This window comes from Erithacus rubecula (genome assembly GCF_903797595.1).
Source record: "Erithacus rubecula genome assembly, chromosome: 2".
NCBI lineage: Eukaryota > Metazoa > Chordata > Aves > Passeriformes > Muscicapidae > Erithacus > Erithacus rubecula.
The window spans coordinates 99,883,347-99,909,774 of record NC_136685.1 but is presented as its reverse complement, the minus strand read 5'-3'; the positions used below and the strand labels follow the sequence as shown (position 1 = coordinate 99,909,774).

The window sequence follows — 26,428 nt, the reverse complement described above, 5'->3', positions numbered from 1 at the left end:
GAATTCCACATCTTAAATTTATCCAGGCAAACAAATTCATTCCAGACCTTACAATCAATGTATTTTAAAAGTCTTATCTTCCTGAAAGTGGAAGTCACAGCTTCAAAACTACGTATGTATCCAACCACCTGAGATGACCTAAACACCCTGAGTGTGCAAATGTAGGCAGCTTTGAAGCACAGGTGGGCCCTCTCAAGGATCTGAGCAAAGCTTCTTCACTAACAAGGGCATCCTGCTGGTGCTGATCTGCTCATTCCTGGGGCCACAGCTCCAAGGAGGCTGATGATCCAGCCAGCTGTCAGGGTACAGCAAGTGTTCCCTGAGAGGGAACAAGAGCCTCAAGCAGACATCCTTTAGGCAGGATGTAGCAACCCTGCAGAGTCAGTAACATGTAACATTAACCACACCTCCTGGAGAACTATTAATCTAAAATTCTCTCTGGTAACATTATTCATACTTGACAAAACCTTGAGCTTCCAGGCAAGCAGTAGGACCCTCTTCCTTTTATTTATGAAGTGCAATTCTAAAAGGTTCAACACAGACTGCACACCACACCGGACTCAAGCATTCTTGCTTCCTGGACTTTAAACACAGCAGTGACAGCCACTCAAGTTGCAGCCTACACCACTGGCACAGAGATGCTGACCCATATTAATACTCTGATTTCTTACTGTACCTATAAACAATTATTTGAACTAAAACAGAATCTGGAGCTGTGTCTTTTGTCAACCTGACACAAAAACCCACATCATGTATGCTCCATGTTTATATGCAAGAGAGCTCTGATCACTGATTCAAACCTAATGCTGAGTTGTACACTAGGCAATATTCAAGCTTTTCTCAAACTCTTCAGTTTTTACCTTCCTCCTAGACTGGCTAATTCTGCTCAACTCTGAAGTCTTAATTCCATTTATTTAAAGAAGAAAAAAATAATGGTATTACACTTTAATAGAAAAACTGAGACTATGAAAACAAGAAGAAAAAAAAAAAAAGCAAAATCATCCTTTGTCTTTAAACTCTGAGTGCTACATATCCTCCTGAGAATCAACCCACATCATCAGCAAGGACAAGATTTCTACAAAGTACAGAGAACATGCATATATCCAACACTCTATGTGAGAAGGCCTTGCAACAGCTCAGAGTGCACAGAAGCCATACCTTAGGTACTTGTTCCAGATCTGTCCTGGATTTATCTAAAATTAAACAAAACACAGGTAGTCATTCAAGAGCAAACAATGGGAAACAATTTCCTTGAACAAATGCATTACATGAGGAAGTTTTCAAGACAAGGATATAATATTCCTCACAGAGAGGGAACAGGCTTACCAACTGAAATGAAACTTTCTAACTGAACATGAGGAGAACCTTGACAACATGAGGACAATCAAGCATTGGAGCAGGCTGTCCAAAAGGGCTGGGTACTTTGGAGATTTTCTCGATATATATTTGTAGATATTTTCTGGATATTTCTATTTTTCTTGGAAAATCTTTGAATGGCTTGGCCTGACCTCACAGCTGAATTGGCTTTGAGATGGCAGTTGCAGCAAAGGCCTTCTGAAGTCCCTGCCAAGCTGAGATATTCTGATTCCTTGAAGTGCTCTTTTGTCCTTTGCAGTTCAGGTCTCATGCTCAGACTACTCAAAGGAGCTTGCACTTTGGCAGTGTCAGTGTTAGTCATACAAAGCAATCTACTTAGCACTCCACATTCATTAGTGCTCTGGCAAGGGCCAGTAAAAGGTCCTTCTAACATCACCCCAGTTTTAATGCTTCGGACTGAAGCTGCCCATACAATCACTTTTGCACAGCACTTGGAGATTGGATGCACAAAGACTGGCAAGAAGGATGAACAAGGGCTCAGGCCAGAGTCCCAAGCACTGAGCAAGCAGCACAGCAGCACTAATTCCCATGGAGTATGCTGACCTGACAATTGCAAGAGGGCGAGAGAGTTGAGCTGGGAAGAGAATTAATTCATTGTATCCCAGCAGAACTTGAAGAAAAGGCAAATTCAGACTTTTGAGGTTCAGCTAAAATCCCCTGTCCCACCCCTACTCATTACTTTAGTGGGCATTATGAAGAGGGGGCACAATGGAGCACAAAAATGTTGAGGAATTTAAAAGCAACAAGCCCATATATCTGCTGGACAGTCAGCTCAACTCTGACAAACATGGCAAGTGCTACCTCAGCATCAGATGCCATACTGCTCTCTTTGGTTTGTACTTCATTTGTATCAAAGTACAAAAGGCAACCTTGAAATCATCCTGCTGTCTTCAGCCTTTGGACAGACCAATTCTTACAGGAGTAGAAGGCCAAATCTTATGGGATGGAGTTCAAGGAAGACAGGACACAGCAGAATTTATAGAAAATCAAGCTTCAGTTTACCAAATGATGCTTCTACTAGAAACTGTCCAGCTATGCAAGGAGCTCCCAGTTAGTTTGGTGACAGTAATTTTTTCTTTTTAAAAACATTCAGACTCTTTAAAATGGATTAAACTAAGAGTGAAGAAGGCACTTTGATTTTGCAGTATGCAGCACAGACAGAGTCATTCTGGAACAGCTATTCCAAAGTAACAGCAATACAGAGAAAAAGTGCAGAAGAGTTTCCTTTTGAACAGAGGAAGAACAAAGTCAACTGAAACAATTTGATCAGAAGGAGTCAACTACTGAATGCTTTTTGCTGTATTACCTGTAGACATTGATATAGATAAGACTTATCAAACAATGATTGATAAATGAACCCTTTTATACTAACATTTTTGAGAAAGTAAATTAAAATAAATACTAAAAACTTTCTCCAATTTATGAGTGTTTCTTTTCCTTTTATTTGTCTTTATTTTTTTGTATTTTGCCTCTTGCCTGCTTTCCTGTCTAGTTTCCTATTAGCTGAACTAATTCCATGAAGTCCTGAATTTCAGCCTTCATGTGCAGGTTTGAGCTCCCCAGCACAAGGTGGACCTAGACATACTGGAGTGAATCATGGCAAGAGCCACAAAGATGATTAAGAACAAGGAGGAGAGACTGTTTAGACTGGAAAAGCCCAGAGGAGGTCAATGTGCTTAAAGATCTGATGGGGAGTGCAAAGAACACAAAGCTGATTTTCCTCAGTGGTGCCCAGTGCCAGGACAGAGGCCATGGGCAGAAACTGATACATGAAAGATTTCACTCCAACACAAGGAAGTATTTTTACTGCTGCAAGGGTGGTAAAACACTGAAACAGGTTGCCCAGATTGTGTAATTTCCATCTGTGAGATTCACAACCCAACTGGACACTGTCCTCCCATAGGTGGCCCTGGCTAGAGCAGATGGTCTAGACTAGATCATCTTGAGATATCATTTCCCATCTCAGCCATGACGTGACTCATGGCAGAGAAACAGGAATGGCACTGCAGTTCTTCACTGAGAAGCCAACAGGTGATACAAATTTGATGCAACAGTTTCAACTGATCTTAAAATAAAAACACGGCCAGAGCCACAATGACCTGCCATGAATCCAAACATGTCAAGAAACAGTTTAAAAGCAGGTATCACTAATGTTTTGACCTATAAAATGTCAGCAGTCATGAATACTTCTCAGCCTACCATGTCTAGGTTTTCAATTATTGTTTCAAAGAAACCATCAGCTACTATTGTACATGAAGATCTCAAGCAAGTAACAGAGACAATTAATGCATTATAGAATCAATGATGAGTAACATTCGTAACATTTCCTACTGATGTTATAACATATTGAAAAAGACAAACACTTTTTAATGACTGAAGGAGGCTTTGACTATACCATGAGTGTGTAATAGTGTCCTGTCAAAGGTATCTTTAGGAGTACCAATATTCTTGCACCTTTCATGAACCTTCTCTCTCTGTGGAAGAGAAAATATATTAAAGAATTATTCTGATGCTTAAAATACAAGATTTTTTTCATCTGAAGCAAAACACTCAATGAAACACAACTAAATTATGCAAAGTAATTCTGGCAAGTTCACAGCATTTTCTTCCTCTTACAAGCTCAGACAAAGTTTGTCCAGGTGAAAGGTACCAAAAACTTCAGCCTAGAGTGGATGTGTTGTTTTTTCCTGTATCTTTACATCTCAAGAGAAAATGAGCACAGAAGTTACTGACGAGGTGTAATAACTTCTCTACATAATGATACAGAAACAGATCAAGTGTAATTACATACACAAACACTTATTTGCTGACTAATTCAGAAATCACACAAAGAATCCTTTTTCATTGCTAAATCAAATTTGATAAAGTAGAAATTATTTGCACATATTACTAACAAATACCCTGCTGAAACCACATATCTTGTTTCATCATGAAGATTTTCAAATTTTAACCATCACTACAGATAACAGTGGTGAAAAATTGAGTTTCTAAAGAACACCAGTGTTAACTAGATTTCTACTAGATGCTACATAACAGCTCAGTTCCAAAATCTTCTTTCACTTAGCAGTCACTGCATGAAATACTAATTTTAAAGAATGAAATATTAAAACATTTAAAATGCTGAATATGTGAGTTGAGGTCAATAGCTCTGTTTTATTTTAGTTATATACAATGCCCCTCCACAGTCTTTAACTATAATTGCACATGTAACTCTTCCTGCAGCTAATTCTGAACCAGCAAAAAAAAAAAGGAAGTTACAAACCAAGGAAGCAGAAAACAGCAGGAGACTTCTACATGATCTTTCATTAAAAAAAAAAAAAAAAAAAAGACTACTACATACTTAATGACACTTGTATTTTTAAGAGATTGTAGAAGTCTCCTACTGGTCCTGGCGTCCTTAGCTGTAGCTTACACTTCCCTGTTACAAAAGAAATCACCAAGATAATAGGCCTCTTTATAGTTTAAGAAGTTCCTGTATAAACGTTTCAATGTTTAGACTGAAGATTCCTAAAAAACATCTCCAACCCTTGCAGAATACAGTCACTAGATCCAAAGGTCTGAGAATGCTATGTTGCATTGTAGACCCCAATCCTTAAACAATCCTTACAGGAAAAAAAAATATTAACATCCAGAAAGAACAAATATGAACTGCGAGCCCTGGTGCAGAGCTCAGTACTCAGAAACAGAAGTTAAAAATACCATGAAATTGCCTCAGGACAATTCAGAGAGCATTTTCCACACAATGGGTTCTGCAATTATAAAACCAGAAATGTCTAATGGACCCAACACCACCGAAAAAGCAAATTAATTACCAGCTAACTGTACAATGGGCTACTAGCAGGGACAATCTAATTAAAACGATCTCCTTCTGGTCCTTAGGACTGTGTGCACCTAACTGGGGGTTCTTACCGGAGTGATTTCCTGTTGGTATAATGCAAAATGTTCCTTGGTGATCTGTGGGAGGTAGAATGAAGGCGTGACTTCAGTGTCCACAAAGTCCACTCCCCATGTTTTTGTAAAGAAATCAGATTCCCTTTTTGCTAACCTAGGATCATTTAGTGCTGCTGGGAGATTGACTTTGGAATGATAAATAGTCCATCTTTGCTGATCCACAACTAGAGATGGGCTGTCATGTAAGTTATTGGGATTGCCTGCAGCACAAAAGACAAGACAGTTTGTTAGGTTGAGAAACAAAGCAGTAGCTTTTTCTAAAATGTGGTTCTTAAGCAAACCATATTTTATCAATTACATACTGGATTAGAATTATCTATGCAAACAACAGATCATGTTCTCCTTCTGCAACACTTCACCTTGCCTTTCTTCTATGAGATTAACCAACTCAAGTTTTGAACACAGAAGGGCTGTATTGACACTCATTAAATAGATTCAGCTCACCATTAGCTTCTACTGAAGAGAAAAAATTCCAACCACAAACATATTTCTAACATATTTCTGATCTTGATCAGAATGACAGCTGCAATTTGTTAGCACTGTATGTCATAATTCTTCAGAACCCATTCCACCTACTCCTTTGTGTAAACTAAGCTTTAGTGCAACACAACAGCTGAAACCGTGACCAAAATCTGGTTTAATAACAACACCAGAGACTTAGTACAAAAAAGAATCACAGCATGCTTGGAAATAAGACTATGGCTTACTACTCTACACCCAGTACACAAGAAATACTGACTGGATAGCTGGCAGTGGTTCAGCAAACTGCTTTGTCCCTCTCCCTGCACACCAGCATTACCTGTGGGTTCCTTGGGACACACATCTGGCAGGGACTGCACAGGGCGAAAGCGTTTCGTGGCATCCACTTCTTTTTTAAAGAAAGCATCACTGCTGTTTGACTGAGGCACTGGTGAAGAACTGTGGCTTGATGCCATTGCATAAAATCACCACTTGATAAAAGCTAAATAGGAAACAATAGATATCAAGGCTTTAATAAAGCTCTGGGGAAAAACTGTATCAAAACAATGACAGTCCAGAATTGCTTTTAACTGCAATACTTCAACTGACACATTTCAACAATGGAAGAAAGTTTATTTTAAACACAAAAATAAAAAGCAGAATGTAACTTCATAGTCTGCTCCTCACACACTTGTAGGTTTGGAGGATAGCCTGTTCCTGTGCACAGCACCAATAAAATATTACATTAGGAAAAAAAAGCAAGACTTTCAGGCACTTCTTCTTTTCTTGCCATAACTATTGCAGCCACAGTGCACACATTCACATTAGAATTTCCTCTCAAATATCAGGAAACCTTGTACTTCAATCAGGAAAACTGACAATTCAACTTTTATGGCTGCCTAGTAAAGTATAGTTTGTTTCACCATAATGTATTTGCACACAGAAGACAAATCATAGATCAAAAAGCTCCAGAGTAAGCCAAGTCCCACTAATTTTCAGTTCAATTTCAAGATCCCAATTTGAAAATAAATGGTCTTAAAAATTTTACACCAGGGCTGAACTTAATGAGTTCTTTCCATCTGTAAACAAAACTGCATTTCCATCAAAGTATCAGACATAGTACACTGCACAACTATTAGAGGTTTGAGAGCTTATTAAAACTGAACAGCTCAAGGAGTGCCTGTTCAAAGGGATCCACCTGGATCCTCACCTTTAAGGAGAAATTAAACACATCTAGCAAGATCTTAGCATTTAACTACTAACCCTTAATGGACACTTAAATTACTCACTACCCTGTGAAGGAGCACAAAAAGATGAAAGGCCAATTCTATCTTCAGGTGCTAAAGCAGGCACCAAGGGATGACTGCATCTCACCGTGCTGGCTTCCAGCAGCATCACATATATTACAAATCTCATTTGGAAATGAAAAAGAAAAGGTTCTACTTTCTAATTGAAGTTGAAAGTGTCATACAAAACAATTCTAAAAGATGTTCAGAGCATCCCAATGAAGTAGCACCTTTTAAGAAAAATATAACTAGCAGACAGAGAATGGGAACAGTCAGAAGTAGTCAGACAAAAAACTTTTCCAGACATCTGACAGATCTTCCATAAATATCATAAAGTATTAATCTCTCTCCCCCAAAAGCCCCACAAAACCCTTTTTCTCTACTACTTTTATTGCATTTTCATATTTTTATGTTCTTCTCTTGAAATTTCCAAAGTGACTTCTTCATTAAACTCTTCCCAAATGTTTTGGGGTGGTTTTGTGAAAAATCTAGTATATGATGACAAAACACTTACCATTTTAGCATTCTTAAAAAACACATCCAGTGCTATGTAGCCATGACCAAGTCTCCTAAAGGCATGCAGTAAATTTATCTGCACTTGGAACTGCTTCAAAGTGCTATATGTGCAGTTTTTCTTCTGAAAAAGCCTCTGTAATATGAGCCAGAGTCTGCTCTAGTCAGATGTACGTGCAACTAGGGCAATTTGTAGGAAGCACTGAAATACTGTAACTCCTGCAAGCCTTTCATTAAGTCTTTCTCCCTTCCTTCAATGAAGTGTGATCTAAAAGAATTGTCTCAACTACATAAATCCGAGTGGAGAAAATGCTATCTGTGTGATGCTAGTCAAAGATTTAGAACAAATTTAAAAGACAATTTAAGAAGACTGAAGAGTAGCTCAACACCTCAGCATTTCAAAAACAAGCTTTACCTACTCTTGCACAGATATTTTCATTACTTATCACCATAAAATATTCACTGACAAATCTTAAAATAGAATGAAAAGAGTACAATAAAACACCAGTGCAAGCAGTAACCTTCAATTGTTGAGTGGATTTTAACAAGATATAAGGCTTCATAGGCAGAGGCCCTCTTAATTGGCACGCAATCTGATGCTGTACTAAATTATTCATAGCTAGCAGCTATTCTAGTACCCTCAAAAGTCAGGACCTTATGGATAATTAACTCCAGTGAACCACATCTGCACAGGAAAAAAAAAATCATCTTTGCACTGCCCAAAACCAGGCATTCCTCAAAATGCAGTCCTTAAATTGGCCAACAAAGTATAACTTCAGAAAGATAAAGAAAACTCGACAAGAGTACCTGAATTAAATCCACATTACAAAAGAATTTGTGCCAAGCCCATATAAAGGCAAAAATACTGGCCTACACTAATCTCTGTACACTAACCTTATCCACAATTAAAAACTTTTAATCTGTTCACTAACAGAACAGCAGCTCCTTGTGCTCCACTACTAAACATTTTATAGACAAATGAACCTATAACTAGCCCCTAAATAAATATATTTAAATACCCAATAATTTACAAATTTGCTGATTTAAACATACAAAAAAAATGAAACTCAGTGTTAACACAGAACAAAACTTCTGCAGAGTATTTTAACTCATTCAATTTTCCATGCAAGTGAAAGACAGATAAATGCAGTTAACTGTACTAACTGTGCAGAATGACAGGCAGGTAAATCCAGTTAGCTGCATGAGCTGTGCAGAGTGCATTATGAAATGGTGAGTCTCTGACTTAGAGTAGCATATGGCTGTAGTAAGAATATGTGACTGTGTAACTTTATGACATCAGTGTTTACATTATATACAATTAAAATGGGTTAGATAACTATGTTCTCTCCAGTAACCACCATAATTTACTCACATTTTGTCTAGCAATGTGTATTAAACTAATGCAATTAAAATAATTAAATTAATTTAAAATAAATTAATAATTAAAATAAACATTTAGAGGTTAGACAAAGAGTAGTGATGGAACCTGGAACCCAGGATTATGGTTCTCTTTGCAACATGCCTTCAACATACTACATCTATTTTGTACACACTGTATTAATTTCCTTATTTGAAAAGATTATATTAAATTACACTGTCAATGACTTAATACTGCTGAAGTTAAACTAAATCAGCCGTGGCAACAATGAAAATAACTTTGATGATCTGAACTGACAGTATTCCTACAGTTTGAGCACACAAAGAATTGTACTCCAGCTTACAGCCTCCTCTTTAAAAAACATCCTTGTTCAGTAATATGCTCAGCAAGTGCAGTATGACACAGCTGTACAACACAGCATGGAACAAAATACTGCGGTGATGAGAGTAAGAGCCACACACGTGGATACTGCACAGTCAGCAGAACAGCAGCTCTGTGAGCTAGCAAGGCACTAATCACATGAGGTTATTTCTGAGATGACTACCCTGTGACTCTTGAGTTTCACACCCGAGGTTTCAGCTGCTGGAAGAGAGCACAACAAACAACAAAGCGTATTACTCAGAAGTAATTGCACGGGGTGGTTGTAACTCTGCAGGATGTGCTTGTTTTTCTGAGTATGAGGACTTGTACAAAAGTTCTTCAGAAACTTCCTTCCCAAATTCTGGTTATTCACATGCTTTGTTTTTCTAATATCTTTCATCGAATCTGCTCTCCAAATTTTATTTTGGCTTCAAAAATAGTGAAACCTAAGAAGAGACACTCAGCTCTCAGTGGGAAGAGTCCCCAGGGCTCCAACTGAACATATATCACTGAGCAAGCTTTCCCTCAAGTATTCCTCACTGTCCACAAGTCACACTCAGACACCAGCAGGCACTTTTCAAGGGGCATGCTCTGCATCTCAAAAGGTAAGGCAGAAGTTTCTCTGTCAACACAAATGGCATGCTAAAGTCCCTGCTACTTGCCATGGCTTTGGCAACAACAGAGAGAAAGGAAAACATTTCATTCAAGTGCTCTTCTGGCTATCCAACATGCTTTGGAATAGAAAACTATCAGAAGCCACGCACAAGTCAAGCTAAAGCAAGATATTGCACCATTTCTAGAAGATATGATAAATACCAAAGACACTTTTTAAAGAAAAGCGTACCTGAAACAGAACTAAAAGATAAAAATGTACAAGGGACTTCTTCCAGGGCCTCAACAGCTAATAAATGGCATATTGCTATTGGCCTAATATATTTACTCTGTCCTCAAAAGTTGAGCTTTCCCTATGTATTCTTACACAGCTCTTTTTGCTAAATCAGCAGGATTCCACCCTGTAACAGGGAAACCATGGTACGAGCAAAGTACACAGCACCTTTGTAAGACAATGAGAGCCAGACTGCACAGCACAAGCTTTCACTTTTTTTTCAACCAGTTAATTCCTCATGCTTGCCCCTGGTGCCCTGAGATAGACATCCTTGCTGCAGCAAGAGAGCCAAGGTTAGCTTGGAGCAGAAACATTTAAGCAGTTTCAGAGACAGAGGCTAAAGCTGTGGGGAGCTGTTCTGCTGACCCAAGCTCTTTCTGAACACCTACTTCTACCCTGGGGTTTCAGAGGAGGAAGGTGATGACTGTCAGGGGAAGGACAAGGCCAGAGTCACAGGAGAGCTGTGGCTTGTCCCCATGGCAAGCCACCTATGTTTGGAGCACACACCAACATGAAACCTCTTCACACAGCTGAGAGAGGAGGCCATATGAGCCCGGCCTTTCTGAGAGCCTAATCAACATAACTAACTGTATGTGCATTTGCAAACAAACACGTATTTGAGTTTGCAGTCTGCACATCCCAACAGTATCCCAAATCCCATGTTCCCACACTGAGGGTGTACCTTCTCTGCAAAGTTATCATGACTGATGACCATCCAGGTTACCTTTGCTGGGATGAAATCAACCCAACAAGGAAGCAATGTATGAGTTATCTGCATTTCCCATCAGCCCTGCTTAGCCACACATGCTGTTATGCTCCAGCAGATTCTGTAATTCCTCAGACTGTGCTACTTTCCCAGCAAACTGCAGAATGGGGACTGTGGAAAAGCAAGCACTTGAATAGCCCAAAGAGTAATGCCACCACCCTCCTCTTAAATTGTCTCTTTCATAAGGCCATCTCAAAACACTCTCCTCAAACAGGGAAACAGGCAAGAAAAAACAGCAGTGACTCCAAAGAAAGAACAGAACAGCTGCATCCCCACTGCAAAGCACCATGGGTAACCTACATGGCCAGGATAAAACACATCTGACTTTCATATCACATTTTGAACTGGGTTTTTTTGCCCTTCCCAGCTGCAACCACATGAACAACAAATTAAAAAAAAAAAAAAAAAAAGGGAAAAAGAAAAAAGCATTAGCTGAGCTTCACTTCTTCAAACACAAGAATAAGATCCTCTGAAAATAATTACCCCAAAATGTCCCATCACTGAATAATGCCTTGTTACTTAAAATAATCCACAAGTGTAAACATTTTGTCAAAAACTGAAAAGCAATTTATCTCCTTTTAGGCAAGCTATCTGGAAAGTAATATTTTGCTTTTATTCAGGTACCAAATAAATTACATGAAACACTTGTGATGTATCCACTGTAGCAAATACACTTCCTCTCATCTGGGAACCCAACCTCCCAATGCTGAACACTAATTTGAAACCAGAAAGCAGATTCTGTGCTGGAGAAACAGACTCCCTACAGCTATTTAGGTCATTATGCACCTAGTTCTTCCACACCAGAGGTGTCAGAATCATTCAGAAACAATCATCAAAGCAGTAAAAATGTATGTCAGAAAAGGCCTTGTGGTAAGTTACTATCACACAAGATGAGAATTAAGTCTCTCTGTACCCTTTCTTTCAGGTATCAGCATTAGAGTGTGAATTACCCCCCCTTGGAAAACAGTGAAATACAAGCATCTTACAGAGCTCCAGAGAGATCCACACAGCTGAACAAAGACCAAGGAGCTCCAGCAGGCATTCCTGCTATGAGTCTGTCAAAGGCAGAGACTGCAGAGCTGTGACACGTGAAGAAAAGGCAGAAGAACTGCACCAGGACCAGCAAAAATCCCAACACTGAGGTCCTGATGTGACAAAAGGAGTCCAACAGATGCTCATGGCAATTTACATCAACAGCACAATTCCCTATACTGCCCCTCCACTTGCCATCTTCAGCAGGGCTAGGCTCCACTTGTTCACCAGAAAATAACTTCCTAAAAATATGAATTTTCATGGGAACCCTGTCTTTCTGAAGCCTTACCCAAGTCCTGAATTGCAAGTAGCTATGAGGGAGCCAAATAAAAATATTTCACAGTTTTACACCATGCAAAAAGCTGCAACCAGAGACTGTCAAAAAGCAGGCCCACTGCACCTCACATCAAGTCCTGACACAGGATGTCAGTCCACTGTCCCTCTACAGGGCAGGTACTCTGCAAACAAGGCCATCCAAACTTTAACTTGGTGAGCAACAGAGCGTGCCATCCGTGTTTGTTGCTGGCCCTTGTGGCATTCATACCTGCCCAACAGAAGATCAAATAAAACAGATCACCTCTATTCACATCACTTCCTTTTCATCCCTCAAACAGCTTCTGTTGACAAAAATAATAAAATAATTCCATGGCATAAAACCCAGTATGGTCACGCTACACCTAGAATGCCAAAAACCAAAAGGAAGGTCTTAACACTGCTGCTTACAGCAACAGTATAAAAATAATGGGAACTCTCTAACATATTGCAATGTGCCACATATGCTACTCCAGTTCTAATAACCTAGCCCTAACGCACCTTCACACATATCCTAAATGGCCCCTTTTTATAAAATTTAAGAACCAGACTGATAGAGAAAAAGCTGGGATATTTAGGCCACTAAGTACGAGTACTTTGGAAATTCTAATCAGTACATGGACCTGTCAGTTTTGAGTATGAGGGAAACACATTAACAATTCTTTACCTTCTGCAGAGAATATTCAGGAGTTTTTTTTTAATCTAGCACCTACATGAGGTAGGTGCAAAAAGCTAAAAATAGGAAGACAAATCCTAGATTTGCTGGTAAATATGATTTGGACTTACTCGTATGAGGCCCCATGAATATGTACAAAGAGCATCCACACTCATGCTCACCTGCTTACTCTTTCTGCTCCATTCATAAAACAAGACAAGGAATAAACAAAGTGTGAAGGAAAGGAAAAACAAGGAAACCAAAAAAAAATGTGAGCCTCTCAGCTGCAAGGATATTATGTTGCTCACGGGGTTTCTCTCTTCTTAAGACTCACACCTCCTCATTTTCCCCATACTCTGGAGAAGGAAAGCAGAAGTGGCTTCTTTACAGAATTGCTGCCCCAAAAGAAGAAACAATACCTACATGATCATGATTCCATTTCCCAACCTCTTCCTGCACAAACTGCCAAAGAGAAGCCTGCAGTTGGCCTTTTCCACTCACTTCTAGTGGCTCCTGACATTTTCCAGGCACACAATATCTTTGTTCAACGTTAAGTTTGTGCTTGTCAAGAAGGCAAGATTCCTGCACACATGCCAGACTCCCACTAGAGAGAAAGATGGTGCTGAAGACAGAGGGAGATGTGGGATAGATCCTGTTACTGCCAACAGGATGGGAGAGGTAGTGATGCTTCTCATTGTGCAACTTTCTGGCCTCACTGGTCAGGTTGCCCAGTGACTTTTGCATGAATGGCCATGAGTCTCCTATCAGTCCATTTTAGGCACTGTTCTCCTACCAACAAGCAAACCAAGCTAACACCCAAAGGATTTCAAGATCTTTTGTCTGCCAAAGTCTGTCAGAAGAGTCACACTGACTCTCGGGTCACGACAGTAATTACTGCAGCCACTACAACAATTAAGGTACTGCAGTTGGGTTTTTAAGTAAGAGAGCAATTTCTCACAGGGCTGTACAGCAACAGCTGCACAAGTCCATAGGACTTCTCATTCAGGACTTCATCAGTACAGGTAAGACAGTAAAGTCAATACACCACCTATGCTAGAAACTAAAAGCACCAAATACATAGAAATCTGTAGCCCAGTAATTACTCTGACACACTTTAAAATAGGCATGCTATACCTTTTTACACTGGACTGTGATAACTCTATGTCCTGTAACAGAAATCCTAAATATTTAGAGAATATAAGAAAAACGGAGAAGGAAAAGGGACTCAGCAACGTACTGAGGCCCAAACTGGGCAGTCGGAGGGGGAAAGTTTCTGCTGGGACCGCAGAAGGCAATTTACACCACACAGGTGAATTTCTCTCAACATCACATACCGTCTTTGAGAAATTAAAGAAACGCAAGTAATTAATCTGCCCATCACACAGTTTTAGGATCATCTACAAACCCAGGAACCACCGCATTCCTACATGGTTCACGGAACCAACAAGCGCTCCACATCCCAGCCCATCCCGGCTGCCATGCGCCACAGGAAAACACGGAATACTTGCTCTGAACGTTAGCTCCCGAGCCGGCCATACCTTACGGAGAACACGCCAGGAGTCTCTCCCGCAGGCAGTCGTCATATCTCTCCCCGTGGCATGGTCGGGAATGCAGCGGGGACCTGCGGGACAGCGGCCGCATGAGGGAGGCCCGGCCGCACGCCGACACCTCCGCACCCCGCCCGCGCCTCCCGCCGGCACCGCCCGCTGCCCACCGGGGTTACCATGGAAATTCCGAACGGGAATTTGCAGGGAAGGAGCGAAAGCGGGCCGCGGGCAGCCCCCCCCGCCCACCTCCCCCGGCGTCCCCCCGCTCCGCCGCCCGGCCCAGGCCGCCCGGGCCGCCCACACAAAGGGCGCCCGGGGAAATTAAACTTTGGCGGCCGCTCCCCGGGAGAGCCCCGGCGGCGGCGGGCGGGCCCCCGCGCCGTACCTGCGGCGCCGGGCGGGCTGCGCGGCCTAGCGCGGCTCCTCCGCCGCGACACGTCGGTGCCCCCGCGCAGGGCGGCGCAGGAAGGGCCCGGGCGGCGGCGGGAGGAACCAGGCCCCGCCTGTGCCGCCGCCCGGGGGAGGAGCCGCGGCGCGCCGGCGGAAGGGGCCGCGCTGCCGTGCCGCCCCCGGGGCTGGGGCTCGCCCGCTCGGGCATTCGGCGGCGCTTCCACCGAGCCCCCTGCGGGGCTCCGCTGCCTTTTGGCTCAGGTTTGTGTTTCGGGCTGCAGTTCTCCCTCAGGCCGCAGAAGCTGCTGAGGGACGCGTTAGGTGCCGCTGAGGCAGTAGCAGCCTCATGCCTGACCCTGCCTTAAACACGCTGGGATTCTCGACCAATTCTGTGCCAATCTACGAAACACAGAAAAACTGATTAATCAGCAGCAGCGATTCCGGCGGTGTTTAATAACACGCGTGCGGCTGTGGGCTGTGCGAAGGCACGAGTGTGGAAAGCCGTGGGTCGCACGGCTTGCAGCTCACAGACTGTGATTGTGTCTGCTGCTGGCCGCGGACAGACGGGGCCGAAAATGCTGTTCTGCTCCTTGATCAAGGTCGGCAGAGCTTCGTTCCGTACAGCTTGTTTGGCAGACTCAGCCAATAAATCACAAGTGAGTATCACCAGGATCAGTGACTCCTTGGTGGTTTCCTTCAGAGATGTGTCTGACCTGACCAGTGCTCCCCTTTTAAAAAGTTGAGTTTAAAGAGCAGAAAACGTGACACTTCCAGAAAGAAAGGCTAGTTTAGTATTACTTCATAACTGTGGGCTTCAGTGGCCACCCATTATACCTTTCATAGACATGTTTTGGAAAATAAAGATGTACCTTCTCATGCTTCAAAATTCCATCATTGGGTTTCTGGAGTTAATATTACCACAGCTCAAACAGACTTCATTGGAAGCTAGAACAGCAAAGCAGTCAAAAAACACAACTATGTTAAATATTAAATGCCTGTTTGGAAGCCAATGGGGATTTCCCTCCAGCAACCTGCAAATGTCACTCACAATATTTTCATAGCATATTTTCCCCTAGCTGGCAGAAATCTCTTTGTGCCTTACAGCCTTTGCTGTGCTCAGACACTCCTCATTGGCAAAACATAGTGGCTTGGGGTTTTTCTGGGGTTTTTTCCCCTTGGGGATCATGTTAGTGGGAGTCTGTCTGTCTGCTAAAATATGACACAGCAGCAATAAAGTGAGCAAAGAGATCACAAACACAATGTAAAACTGATTGCTGTGTATTGATCCAGAGTGCAGAAGGACTGAGTTGGCAGAATTTAGTCATGTGGATAAAGGTAAGGAAATTGGAGAGACTGTAGGATGAATGTGGTGTTAGCCCTGTCCTCCTCGGGGTTCTGCTTTGTTACTTGCTGTTGACCCAGACAAAGTCCTCAGCTATGTGGGTTGAGGATGGTATTCCTGCATCAGCACTGCTGCCAGCTGGCTGGGGGTGTCTCCATGGCTCCTGCAACCACTCATAACCAATTTGGAAAGCTTGGGTTTGCCCAAACAGAGTTCACAGTTTGCTTTCAGTACTCTGACCTTCTGACCTGAGAATATTCTACATAACCACTTTCCACTAGCAAAGAGACAGATGGGAGGGGATGGGAAGAGAAGGCAAAAGGAAAGGGAATCCCCGGCAGAGAAGCAGCTGTACATGACTATTAACTGCACAGGCTGGTTTTGAGGGGAAAGCCCTTCCTGCAGGCTTAGTGGTAAACCAATTTTCCCCTCTAGCCCGATGGGTCAGCCTGAGGCTGAAGGTGAGTGTTGCAGCATGGATACAATTTTTCATGCCTCCCGTGTATGAATCATGTCTTGATCCTCTCACTGCTGCAATGTGTCCAGTCCTGGTCAGCAAACTGCTCCAGAGCCAAGCCTGCTGTGCAGGACTGGCCTCAGTGCTCAGCTGCTGAGCTTCACAGCACTGTTCTTGCAGCATCTTCACTGAGACAGGGAGCTGTCCTGCCAGGTTCATCTCAGTGAATTGCTCAGAGCAGCCTTAAGAAATGTTGCATCACTTGCTTAGCATGAGATGACCTTTATGTAGAGCTGGCTTACCCCTCAGTTGACATTTGCCCAGGAAGCCCTGATCTAGCTGAAAACGTTGGGTCTGTGTTTCTCTTGCACCAGAGAGGTACTTTCAAAGCCAGTGATTAATTGTGTCAGAGATGCAGGGGAAAGCCATACCCTCAAAGTGACATTTGAGCCATGCACCCTCCCATGACCTTTAATGTTTTCCAGTTGCAATGAAAAGAGTCTTGTTATCCGCTCATGCAGGGAAAGTAACAAACTGTTTGATTTTCTACCTTATGCTTCATTGACATTATCTCTGAGCTAAATGTTGTTACAGTTCTGCTGCATTTTGTATTAGCAGCAAAGCCCTCTCTTCCCCTTGGGAAAAATAAACTAGAGCTGCATCATCTTTGTGGATCAGAAGGAAAGGATGACAGCCATGGGGTTGCCTCCTGCTGCTTGCTTTTCTGACTGTCACCTTTCTGCTAAATGCCGTGGTGTCAGTGACAACACCAGTCCAGCCTGAGAAAACTCCTCTCCTCCAGAGTGTAGGAAACTCAGTGGGTGATTTCTGGAGAATCTGGGAAGAAAGGCTGGTTTAGAGCATACCAAAGCTCCCCAAGGCATGTGGTGTGGCTGGGCCCATGAACTGAGGTGTGCACAGCCTGAATACGCTCTGTGGGTAAGAACAGCCATCGTTTCACCAGCAGAACTGGTGAGGTGAGGAAATTGTGAGTCAGTCAACCATAGTTCATTTGATCTGTTGTCAGTCTACCTCCTCATGTAGAGCTTATGTCCACAAAGTCTGCTTTTATGGGAGCATTTCAGTAATCTGTGCTTCCTTCTGATTGCCAAGGGCCACGTCAGCTCTGCAGGGCAGCGTGACTCAGCCCAACAAACACCCTTACCCTGGGCACACAGGATATAGTCCCACAAAGGCTCTCCAACCCCAAGTAACTTTAGCCAGGAAAATCTTTCTACTGCTGCTTTCTCATCTATATGAATTAAACTGGCATTCTTACAAAACAAATATGACAGGGGTTTTTTTTCCTACACTCATGCCAGCTCAGGAGTCTTCAGTGGAGTCTTCCTGGAAAATAAATGGGAAACAGTGAGTTTTGTGCTGTAGAAAATAAACAGTAAAAAGAACAAAGTAGCTCAATGTTTTCTCAGATAGAATAGACATTAAAAAAATAAGGAAATGCTGATTACTGCTTAGTGGCGGAACTAGCAGACAATTATTGTGAAAGCTGGGTCATCTCTAGGAATACCTGGCCTCCTTTCTTGAGATGTCATAGTGTTTTAGAAGGCCCTTGCTTACAGGATCCTGGTATCACTAGCTTTCAGCTTTCCATAGAAAACCTTTGCTCAGCTAGTAAAAAAATGAAGAAGGTACTGCAATCCATAGGGAATGTGAGGGAAAATAGTGATTAAATGTAATTAGAGGGGCAGGTCCCCCAGGAACCCTGAGTGTAGTGGGTAATCTTGTCTCTAAAAGAGCAGCATTAAACAATGATTGGAACAACCAAACTTCGAGGAAAAGCTCTCCTTGGAAGAAGCAGGGGATATAAAAGAAATATGTAAAATAATGAACACTGCAGAAAGGCAGATGGAGAGTTTCTGCTTTCTTGTCTCAAGTGATGTGAAGGGATATTAAGACTGAATATTTCATGTCAGTAGCAGGGAACATATTTCCAGGCCTTGTTAAAGTGTAGTGTGGTGCTCAGTGCCATGAGAAACCTTTTGAGACAGGAGCTTAGGAACATGCAGAATGGGATGGCAGTTTTATAGGGCAACATTACTGGCTCTCAAAATTAACACAGATGACAATTTTGAAGATTATTTTTATAATATCAACCAAATGCTAGCTGGTTCAGACCTTTGTAGAGAAGACATGACTGGCCCACCTCAAGGGCCACCACCTCACATGGCTCTTTCTAGGACAGTTTCTGAATAGACTCCATCAAGACATTATCATAAGGACAACCCATAAAACTGGGATGCCAGGTCTCTCCTGTTGCTCCTGAATGCCCTTGCATGTATTCCTCCAGGTCTGCAAGGGTAGCAGAGCTTCTCCTGGCTCCAAGTCATTCCTCAGCACCTAAGATATGCTGCAGATGTGGCTGCATTTCACACAGTTCTGGGTTCTCTCAGTCTCCAGTAAAGAGGCTGCATAAAATTTAGTTATTTCTTCTGTATCTGGAGTGAGCCCATTTTATCAGATAGCAGTTTATTCTGATAGAGTACATGAATACCTGAATCACTGGGGGCTCTGGCTTTCCTTATGTCAGCTTTCCAGGCTGGATTTGTTATGTGCACTGCTCCCTTTGAATCCAGCCATGGTCACCCCAACATCACAAAAGCAGGAATTCTAGTGGGATGATTTCAGAAAAGTGTAATTGGAAAACAGTCTGGTCCAAGCAGCACCTCAGGCAAGTGAAAAGCTCTTGTTTCTCAGATTACTTGTGAGTCAAAATGTGCAGTTTCAAAGCAAGTGATGGTTGGGAAAAAAAAAAAAAGTGCAGAAAAAGTGGACCATGTTGGTACCAAGGGAGCAGGGCTGGCATCTTAGTGACTTTTAAAGAGAAGAATTTGATTCTAGATACCACAGGGTTCAGTATAGGTTTTATTTTAAAGATCAGAGATAAAGGCCCTGAGTTGTAGATGTTTTTAGACTTTGCTCTGTTCTAGGTTGTGAGACCTGTGGGTAGAGGGTACAGCCAAGTTCACTTGTAGCTAGTGTAGGATCAAACACATACTGCTGAGAGGAAAACCACACACCTTTCTGCATTTTAAAACCCTGAAGCAGGGAGGCTGTGGAATGATGTGGGTGCCTAGATTAAATTGAGGAAGCAGCGCCCTCACTGCAGGCTGGCCCAGCCAGCAGGTTTCTGAGTGATGCTTCTGTCCTGTCTTTGACCTTGACTGGAAATCCCAGGAGTTAAAGCAGGTGGGGACCATAGGAAAGATTTTTTTCCTCTTAGACCATGCTGGGTAAGCAGCATCTATTATTAGGAGAGGGATCTGTATGAAAAGCACCACCGGGTCTTTAAGTGCACAGTTTGTCTTTGCTTGCTTTTCTTTGCTCCTACCCTGAGCTCATCTCAGCTTCAATGCCACTGCTGGGATTTGCTTTAAGTCAAATGTAATTCCAGCAACCACTTTGCAATACAGCAGATGGCAGCCTTTCCCCAGACTTTCAGAAATGAGGAGTACCTGGATTTCAGACAATCGAGTCTTTTCTTGTCCCTTGGTGTGTGCTAGCAGCCAGCAGAAGCCTCTGTAGGAACCCAGCAACTGATTCAATGCAGAGATAGAAACAACACCAAAATCTCCTCCTTGCATTTGGAGAGCTTGGCTTCTCACCAGAGGGTGATCATCTCTTGTATCACCTCTTTATTCATCCAGGATGATGTTTCTCTTCCAGTTTATATCAGAGTTCAACACTGAAGCAATTAAAAATCCATACTAATTCATTTATTCACCTTGACAACAATGCATAACAGAAAACACATCATACTTGGTGGGGAGGATGTCAAAATCAAAGTGACATTTCTCAGTGCTTGACTTGCTGTATTAAAAAGCACCTCTGTGAAGAGACCTACGCAGCTGGCTGAATAAACTGTGGTGTGGGTGAGGCCTCAGATTACTTCATCTGCTGGTGATTTTTCAAAAGAGACTCAGATATGCTCTGTGGATTCACACAGCCCTGAAAAATAAGGAGAAAAGTGATCAGCACTCTTCTCCCTCCTGCCCCTTTTTGTTCCACAAGAGGAATGCTTACTGGGACAGGAGTTTTTGAGATGACCATAGCCAAGCCCTTTCTAATACTTCCTGGATCCTTGGAAGCATTTCTTATTGCCACATAGCAACTCCCTTGTCTGAACTGTGCTTTTACACCTACCTGACTGCAATTAGGGTCTGTTTCACAAGAACAAGAAAGATGAAAAGATATCTTCTTCTGGGAGGTTGCTCCTGATGGAAACACAAAAGAACACAGATCTACTTCTACACAGGCTCTGCTTTCAATTTCTACTTTTTATCCTGCTTCTGTTCTCACAAAACATGTTAATGGCATCCAGATGCTTATTAACACGCTTCATAGTAAGAACCAGAGACAGGAAATACAGGCCAGATGAGGAAGAAAAGAGCTTAAACAACAGCTAAGAGAGATGAGAGGAACCCAGACTCAGCAGGGCCAAGTAAAATTTACTCTGGAACCTTCAAGAGACAAATCAAATCGCTGACGAATGACACTAGAAACTCCAGGGAACAGAAGAGGTCCCACAGGACCAGAGAACCTATTAGCAGTATTTAGGGGGACATCCAAATGCAGCATTAATTAAAGACCCACATAAGCCTTAAAGCAACTGCTAGGGGCTTAAAAAAAGCCAGGCCGTGTCTAATCAGCTCCATTCCTTTCTTTGATAAGGCAGCTGGCCTGACAACTGGGAAAGGGAAGTCACGGATGTGCTGCCTGTCCCCCTGAATCACGCTGGGTAAGGCAGCACCAAAGGAAACGCTCCAGACAGCTTTGCTGTGAGGGGAACAGGCAGTGGAGTTGTTTGTGCTCAAGGTGTAACATCCATCACATCCCCAGCTCCGTGTGTCACATCAGCCACTGCCATGGAACATCAGCTCTCAAAATTTGGCTGAAGAGCTAGGAGACTGGATTTCTGTGCAGATAATACTGCGTGGGATGGGAGACACAGGGAGACAGAGTTAACTTCACACAGGAAATCACCATCAGTGAGGAAATGACCCCAATTCCCCACACTATACTCAAGGCATGTGAATTCAGGGGCATCTTTTCCTTATAGAACATGTGTACAACTCACCTTCAGGTCAGCTTTTAATGAAAAAAACACTTAAAATACTCTTCCACCAATGCATGCAGCCCACAGAGCTTGCTGCAGACTGCTGCTTCCAGCTGTCCTTCACAGGAGCCCTCTTGTCCTTTGAAAGCTGCCCTCTTCTTTCCCAGCTCTATAGAGGAATCTGGCTAATGAGGAATGTCGAGGCCGTTCCACTGCCGTTCTCTCATGTTGCTTGCTGCATTCATTATTAATAGCTCCTCATTAAATTTTAATAAAATGGATATCAGAGGTTTAGGGCTTCATAGGCACCTTTCCTCCCGTTTTTTTTTTTTTTTTCCCTTCCAGGTCTATTTGTTGGACAATGTCATCCAGTGTCACACTGGATATGCCAATCGATACATTTTGCAGGAAGTTGCTTTTATGATTTATTTCCAAACTCTGCAGAAGTGCCTGGAATACAAAAGCTTTCGGGTTGTTTCTTTTTCTACCCAAACAGTAGGTAGATATTTGGTCCCAACTTGCTCTTCAGTTTACTTCAGTAGATACAAGTTTATGAGTCCTACAGTTTTATAGTTTGTGAGTTCTGTAACTGAACCATGGACCAGGCTGCCTGGAGATGTGGTGGAGCATCCATTACTGCAGATTTTGGAAGACTAAGCATGTAAAACATTAAGCGTGTTGAGGAGTATTTGGGTAGAACTGAACCTGCCACAGGGTGCACAATTGAAGGAGAGGACCTTGCATGGATCTGTGCTTACATGATGAGCAACATTTTTAAATCAGCTGGTACAAAGAAACTTGCATCTCAAACTTGCAAAAAGCTTGTTTGATGCAGCCTGAGAAGTCTTAGTGGTGGTTGTTGTTTGTTTGGGTTTTTTTTTTTTCCTTTTAAATAGTACGGGAACTCCAGACACACTGAGTTTTTTGAGTATCAAGAACAAAGGTGGGTTAAATATGCCCCGTCCTGAGGACTCCCAGAGCTGCTCTTCTCTTCCTTTGTTGTGCTCTTGGGAAGCCAACTTTGGACATACCACTTCTATCCTTCTATTCTGTAAATGAGCCCCTAAATTACAGTCTGAAAGATTGTTTAGAGCCAGCAGATCCTAAGCCTCTTGCATGATACTATTCAACATATTTTTTGATGCAGAAGCAAAAATAGAGCCTGGCTTTATTAACCATTAGCCTATGAAGTTAAAAGTATCACAAAATGCAGACACACTTGGGCTATAAATATATTTATGTTGTTGTGAGAAACACTAATCCCAGGCCTCTACGGTATGAAAAACACTCCACTGTATAAATAATGTGTATTTGGCAATATTGGTGTAGGGCCAGAGGGGATGGGTGGTTGGTTGGATTTTTTTGCTTCAGGGCTGGCATGGCAAACTCCAGGCAAACCCCACTTTTGTGGAGGCACTTAGCTTGCTCCGGTGACAGCTTTCCCTGGCAGGCAGCAGCCAGGAGCTGCCAAGGACTTTGCCATGAGCATGATTCATCATTGCCCAAAGGTGCTTGAACACACCTTTTGCTGCTCCTGCTCCAGAACAGGTGGAGTGAGATTTCCAAGTGATAACGAGTGACGCTGGAAAAAGCGCTGAGTAACACTGAAAGCCCCTGGAGCGATGGTGGAGCCAAGGTTGTTGGCACTGCTGATCCTGCTTCCTCAGGAAAGCTGCTGTGGATCCACTTCTGATGTGAATAAGTAAAAAAGCACTAAACATCCATGCCCTGGGTGGTTATGTGGCATTTAAAGGCCTGCTGACTGCACTAGCTCCCCTTCAAAAGGGAAGCAAGAACTTCAGCAGCTTTGCTGTGCAGAGCCTGAGCCCAGCTGTGTCCACAGGCTGTGGGGAGACCCATCTCCCTGTGCCCCATCTCAGGCAACGTTTGTCCTCCAGCAATGGCCACAGGTGACAGCACAGCTTCAGCCTGGGGTGGAACCCATGGACATGCCCCCATTACAGAGCAACACTCCAGGGACAGGCAAGCTGGCCAGGAGAAACTGTGACCTCTCAATCCATGGCAGTTTAGAGCCTTTCAGCTCCTTTGAGGTCAAAACTCAGGGGATTGTCCAGGCAAAATTAGAATTGGCACACCTGCATCACAGTCCTACAGAGGCTTTGGAAACTGCCAGATCCTGTGCCAATGGGAAGCACAGGACAGAAGGGAAAGGGGCCAATTAAAAAGCCAGGCTGCCTCTATGTTGCTCAGGGCAAACTGAGCAGATGATGGCATCGCTGGAAGCTGCATTTGCTTTTAATTGTCCTCATTCCACTGAATAACTAATTCTCTCCTCCTCCCACACAACAGCAGGAAAAAAAAAAAAAGCATGGGACTTTTGGAAAGGATGAGTTGACTCAATTCCTTTCATCAAGCACATGACAGCAAGCTGCAGTTTTTAGCTTTGCATCCAGGCAAGTTTAGAATATCACTGCATGCATTTGTTTTGTTACAAATCTTCTGGGATCAGCTAAAAATATTATTTTGGAGAGATGTAGATGTGGAAGCACTGAAGGCTTCTAAATTGCAGCCAGCCAAAGGGAATGACAGGGGTAGGTCCCAACTGTAAGATGGCTATATTAAAAAGTTATTTTACAGAGAGCTGAGAAGTGGGAGGTGCTTAGAATATGAGCATGATCCAGAGAAAGAAGTGGATCCCTTCAGCTTAGAGACAAGCTTTACACAAGATTCAATTTTTGTGAGCTGTTTCCCAAGAGTCCAGGAAAGCTATTGGTCTTCCCTCATCCTTGACCACCTTGTTTTCCAGCATCTTCCAGGACAGTCTGAAGGGAAATCCTAGCTAGGCAGAAAACTAGGTGCCGAAAAAAACCTCAAAATATATTTTGCAGGGCCTGGTTCCAGCCAACATGGTTCAATGAATTAAAAGTCATATATTTTAATAGAATCACATAAGGAAAGGCATCAGCATAGGAAACATGATTGAGAAACTTTCCAGTAAAACATTTGCTGAGAAATGTGAATTTAATTTTTTTTCTTTGGAGGGGTGTTGAAGCAGAAACAGATCTAAGAGTCAAGACAATTGAATAAATAAGCACACAGTCTTGGGAGTGGGTAGGAAAGAAAAAACCACACATAAAGAAGCTTTCCCCACTGGTATAACTATTTAACCACACTCAAATCTGACTGACAAGGTGAACTATCATGTCCTCCCTCCTTTCTCTGTGCACTCACTTTCCCTGTAGTGCTCACAGGGAATCCTCAGGAGTCTGGTGTGTGCCATGCCAGGGCTGGAAGAGGGGAAGCCTTTTCAGGAGACTTTTTCACTACAAAAAGGAAAAGTAGACCATCCTGGCACAAGTTCTAACTCCAAGGAACTCCACTCTCACTGTTTTTCTGGAAGGTAGCAGATCTCCAGTAGCAATCTCAGTACAGAACTGGTACTACAGATGTAGATGAGGTAGAGGAAGTCAGAGCAGATTAATAATTTACTCCTGCCTCTGTGTTGCTTATTGACACTAAATCAGCAAAAGTATTCAAAATAAAAACATTACAATATTGCAGGTATTGCCAAATTGCAGAGAAGTTGTCTTTGCAGCAGAAAAATCCTACGAGTTGATCATGAGGTCATTTGTACTCGTGTGAAATATCAGCCCCCTGCACTGGATCAATGCACTCTCAGCAAGGCTGGCAGAACCCAGGATTTGCTGGTGCTTCGCTGCTGCCACAAACATCCTCAGCACCAGAGCCAGGGAAACACCACAGCCAGCAAACAGAGTGATGGTGGTGCTGGTTGCCATCCTCTCCTGCCAGCCCTGCAAGAGGGGCAGTAGGACAAGGAGTGAGAGCTGGGCACAGCAGCAGCAAATCCAAGAGTGACAGGGAGTGGGCAGGGAACTCCTGACTGCCAGAGCTGGCACTTTGGCTCTGGTTACTCGTCTTGCCTGGAGCTTAGCCTTGAGGAATGCAGCCCCAGGTGATGCCTAACCTGATCCCAAAAGGACTTGTGCTGGGCAAGGCAAACAGGACCTGCTTCTGCTGGCACTTTCTCACTGTGACTGTGGAATGGGCTGTGTTGCCAGGGCTGGAAGGCACGGGGAAGATGGGCAGCAGGAGCTCAGGAGAGTCCAAGGCAGGAACATAAAGATTCAGGCACTGAAGTTTACAGTGAATGCCATTCCCTAGTGCTGCACTGGCCCCAGCCTTGGGCATGTCCAAGGCCACCATCCCTGCTGCGGCTCCCCAAGGCTGGGTTTGGCATGGTTGCTCTCACAGAGACACCTGAGACTCGAGTGAATAAAAGCCTGTTTTTTCTGCCCTTTGAATCTGCTCCCTCTGCTTTCAAGCCAGAGGTGGGACCAGACCAAGAACTAGCATAGCTGAAGGAGCTGGCTGCTTGTGCTGCAGTAGCACCTATCAGTGTTTCCCCTGCTCAGTTTGTGTCACCATCCATGTTTCCATGGGATACTGCCTCCCAACAGCACAGTGATGTGGAGCTGTTTGCCAGGAGGAAACAGGGCCCTGGGCTCCTGCTGCCACCCTGGAAGCAGCATTCGGGAAGGAGCAGGACTGCTGCTGCCCCTGCAGAGGTCACACTTGCCAAGGAGTCCCTGATCCAAGTCACAGAACCATCACAGCTCCTGCAGAGATGCTCTCCCAGATCTTCTTTGCACAACACTACAAGT

At 43.2% G+C, this 26,428-nt stretch overlaps 1 protein-coding gene across 2 annotated transcripts in view; it reads right to left on the bottom strand.

The window, feature by feature from the left end:
* Nucleotides 1-15,021, bottom strand: part of VPS54 (VPS54 subunit of GARP complex) — a 45,083-nt gene extending 30,062 nt beyond the window's left edge. Inside the window, exons 1-7 of one of the 2 annotated variants that reach the window (XM_079324245.1) lie at nt 14,908-15,021; nt 14,514-14,596; nt 6,128-6,289; nt 5,423-5,528; nt 5,287-5,331; nt 3,773-3,851; nt 1,159-1,193 (exon numbers count right to left, since the gene is read on the bottom strand). Coding sequence is in view for 1 of the 2 variants with exons in the window: in XM_079324244.1 (XP_079180370.1) it covers nt 1,159-1,193; nt 3,773-3,851; nt 5,287-5,528; nt 6,128-6,263 (492 nt within the window). In the remaining variant the exon portion in view is untranslated. Of the gene's footprint in view, nt 1-1,158; nt 1,194-3,772; nt 3,852-5,286; nt 5,529-6,127; nt 6,290-14,513; nt 14,597-14,907 lie in introns of both variants that reach the window. The other variant, XM_079324244.1, reaches the window with a different exon arrangement.
* Nucleotides 15,022-26,428: the final 11,407 nt, after the last annotated feature.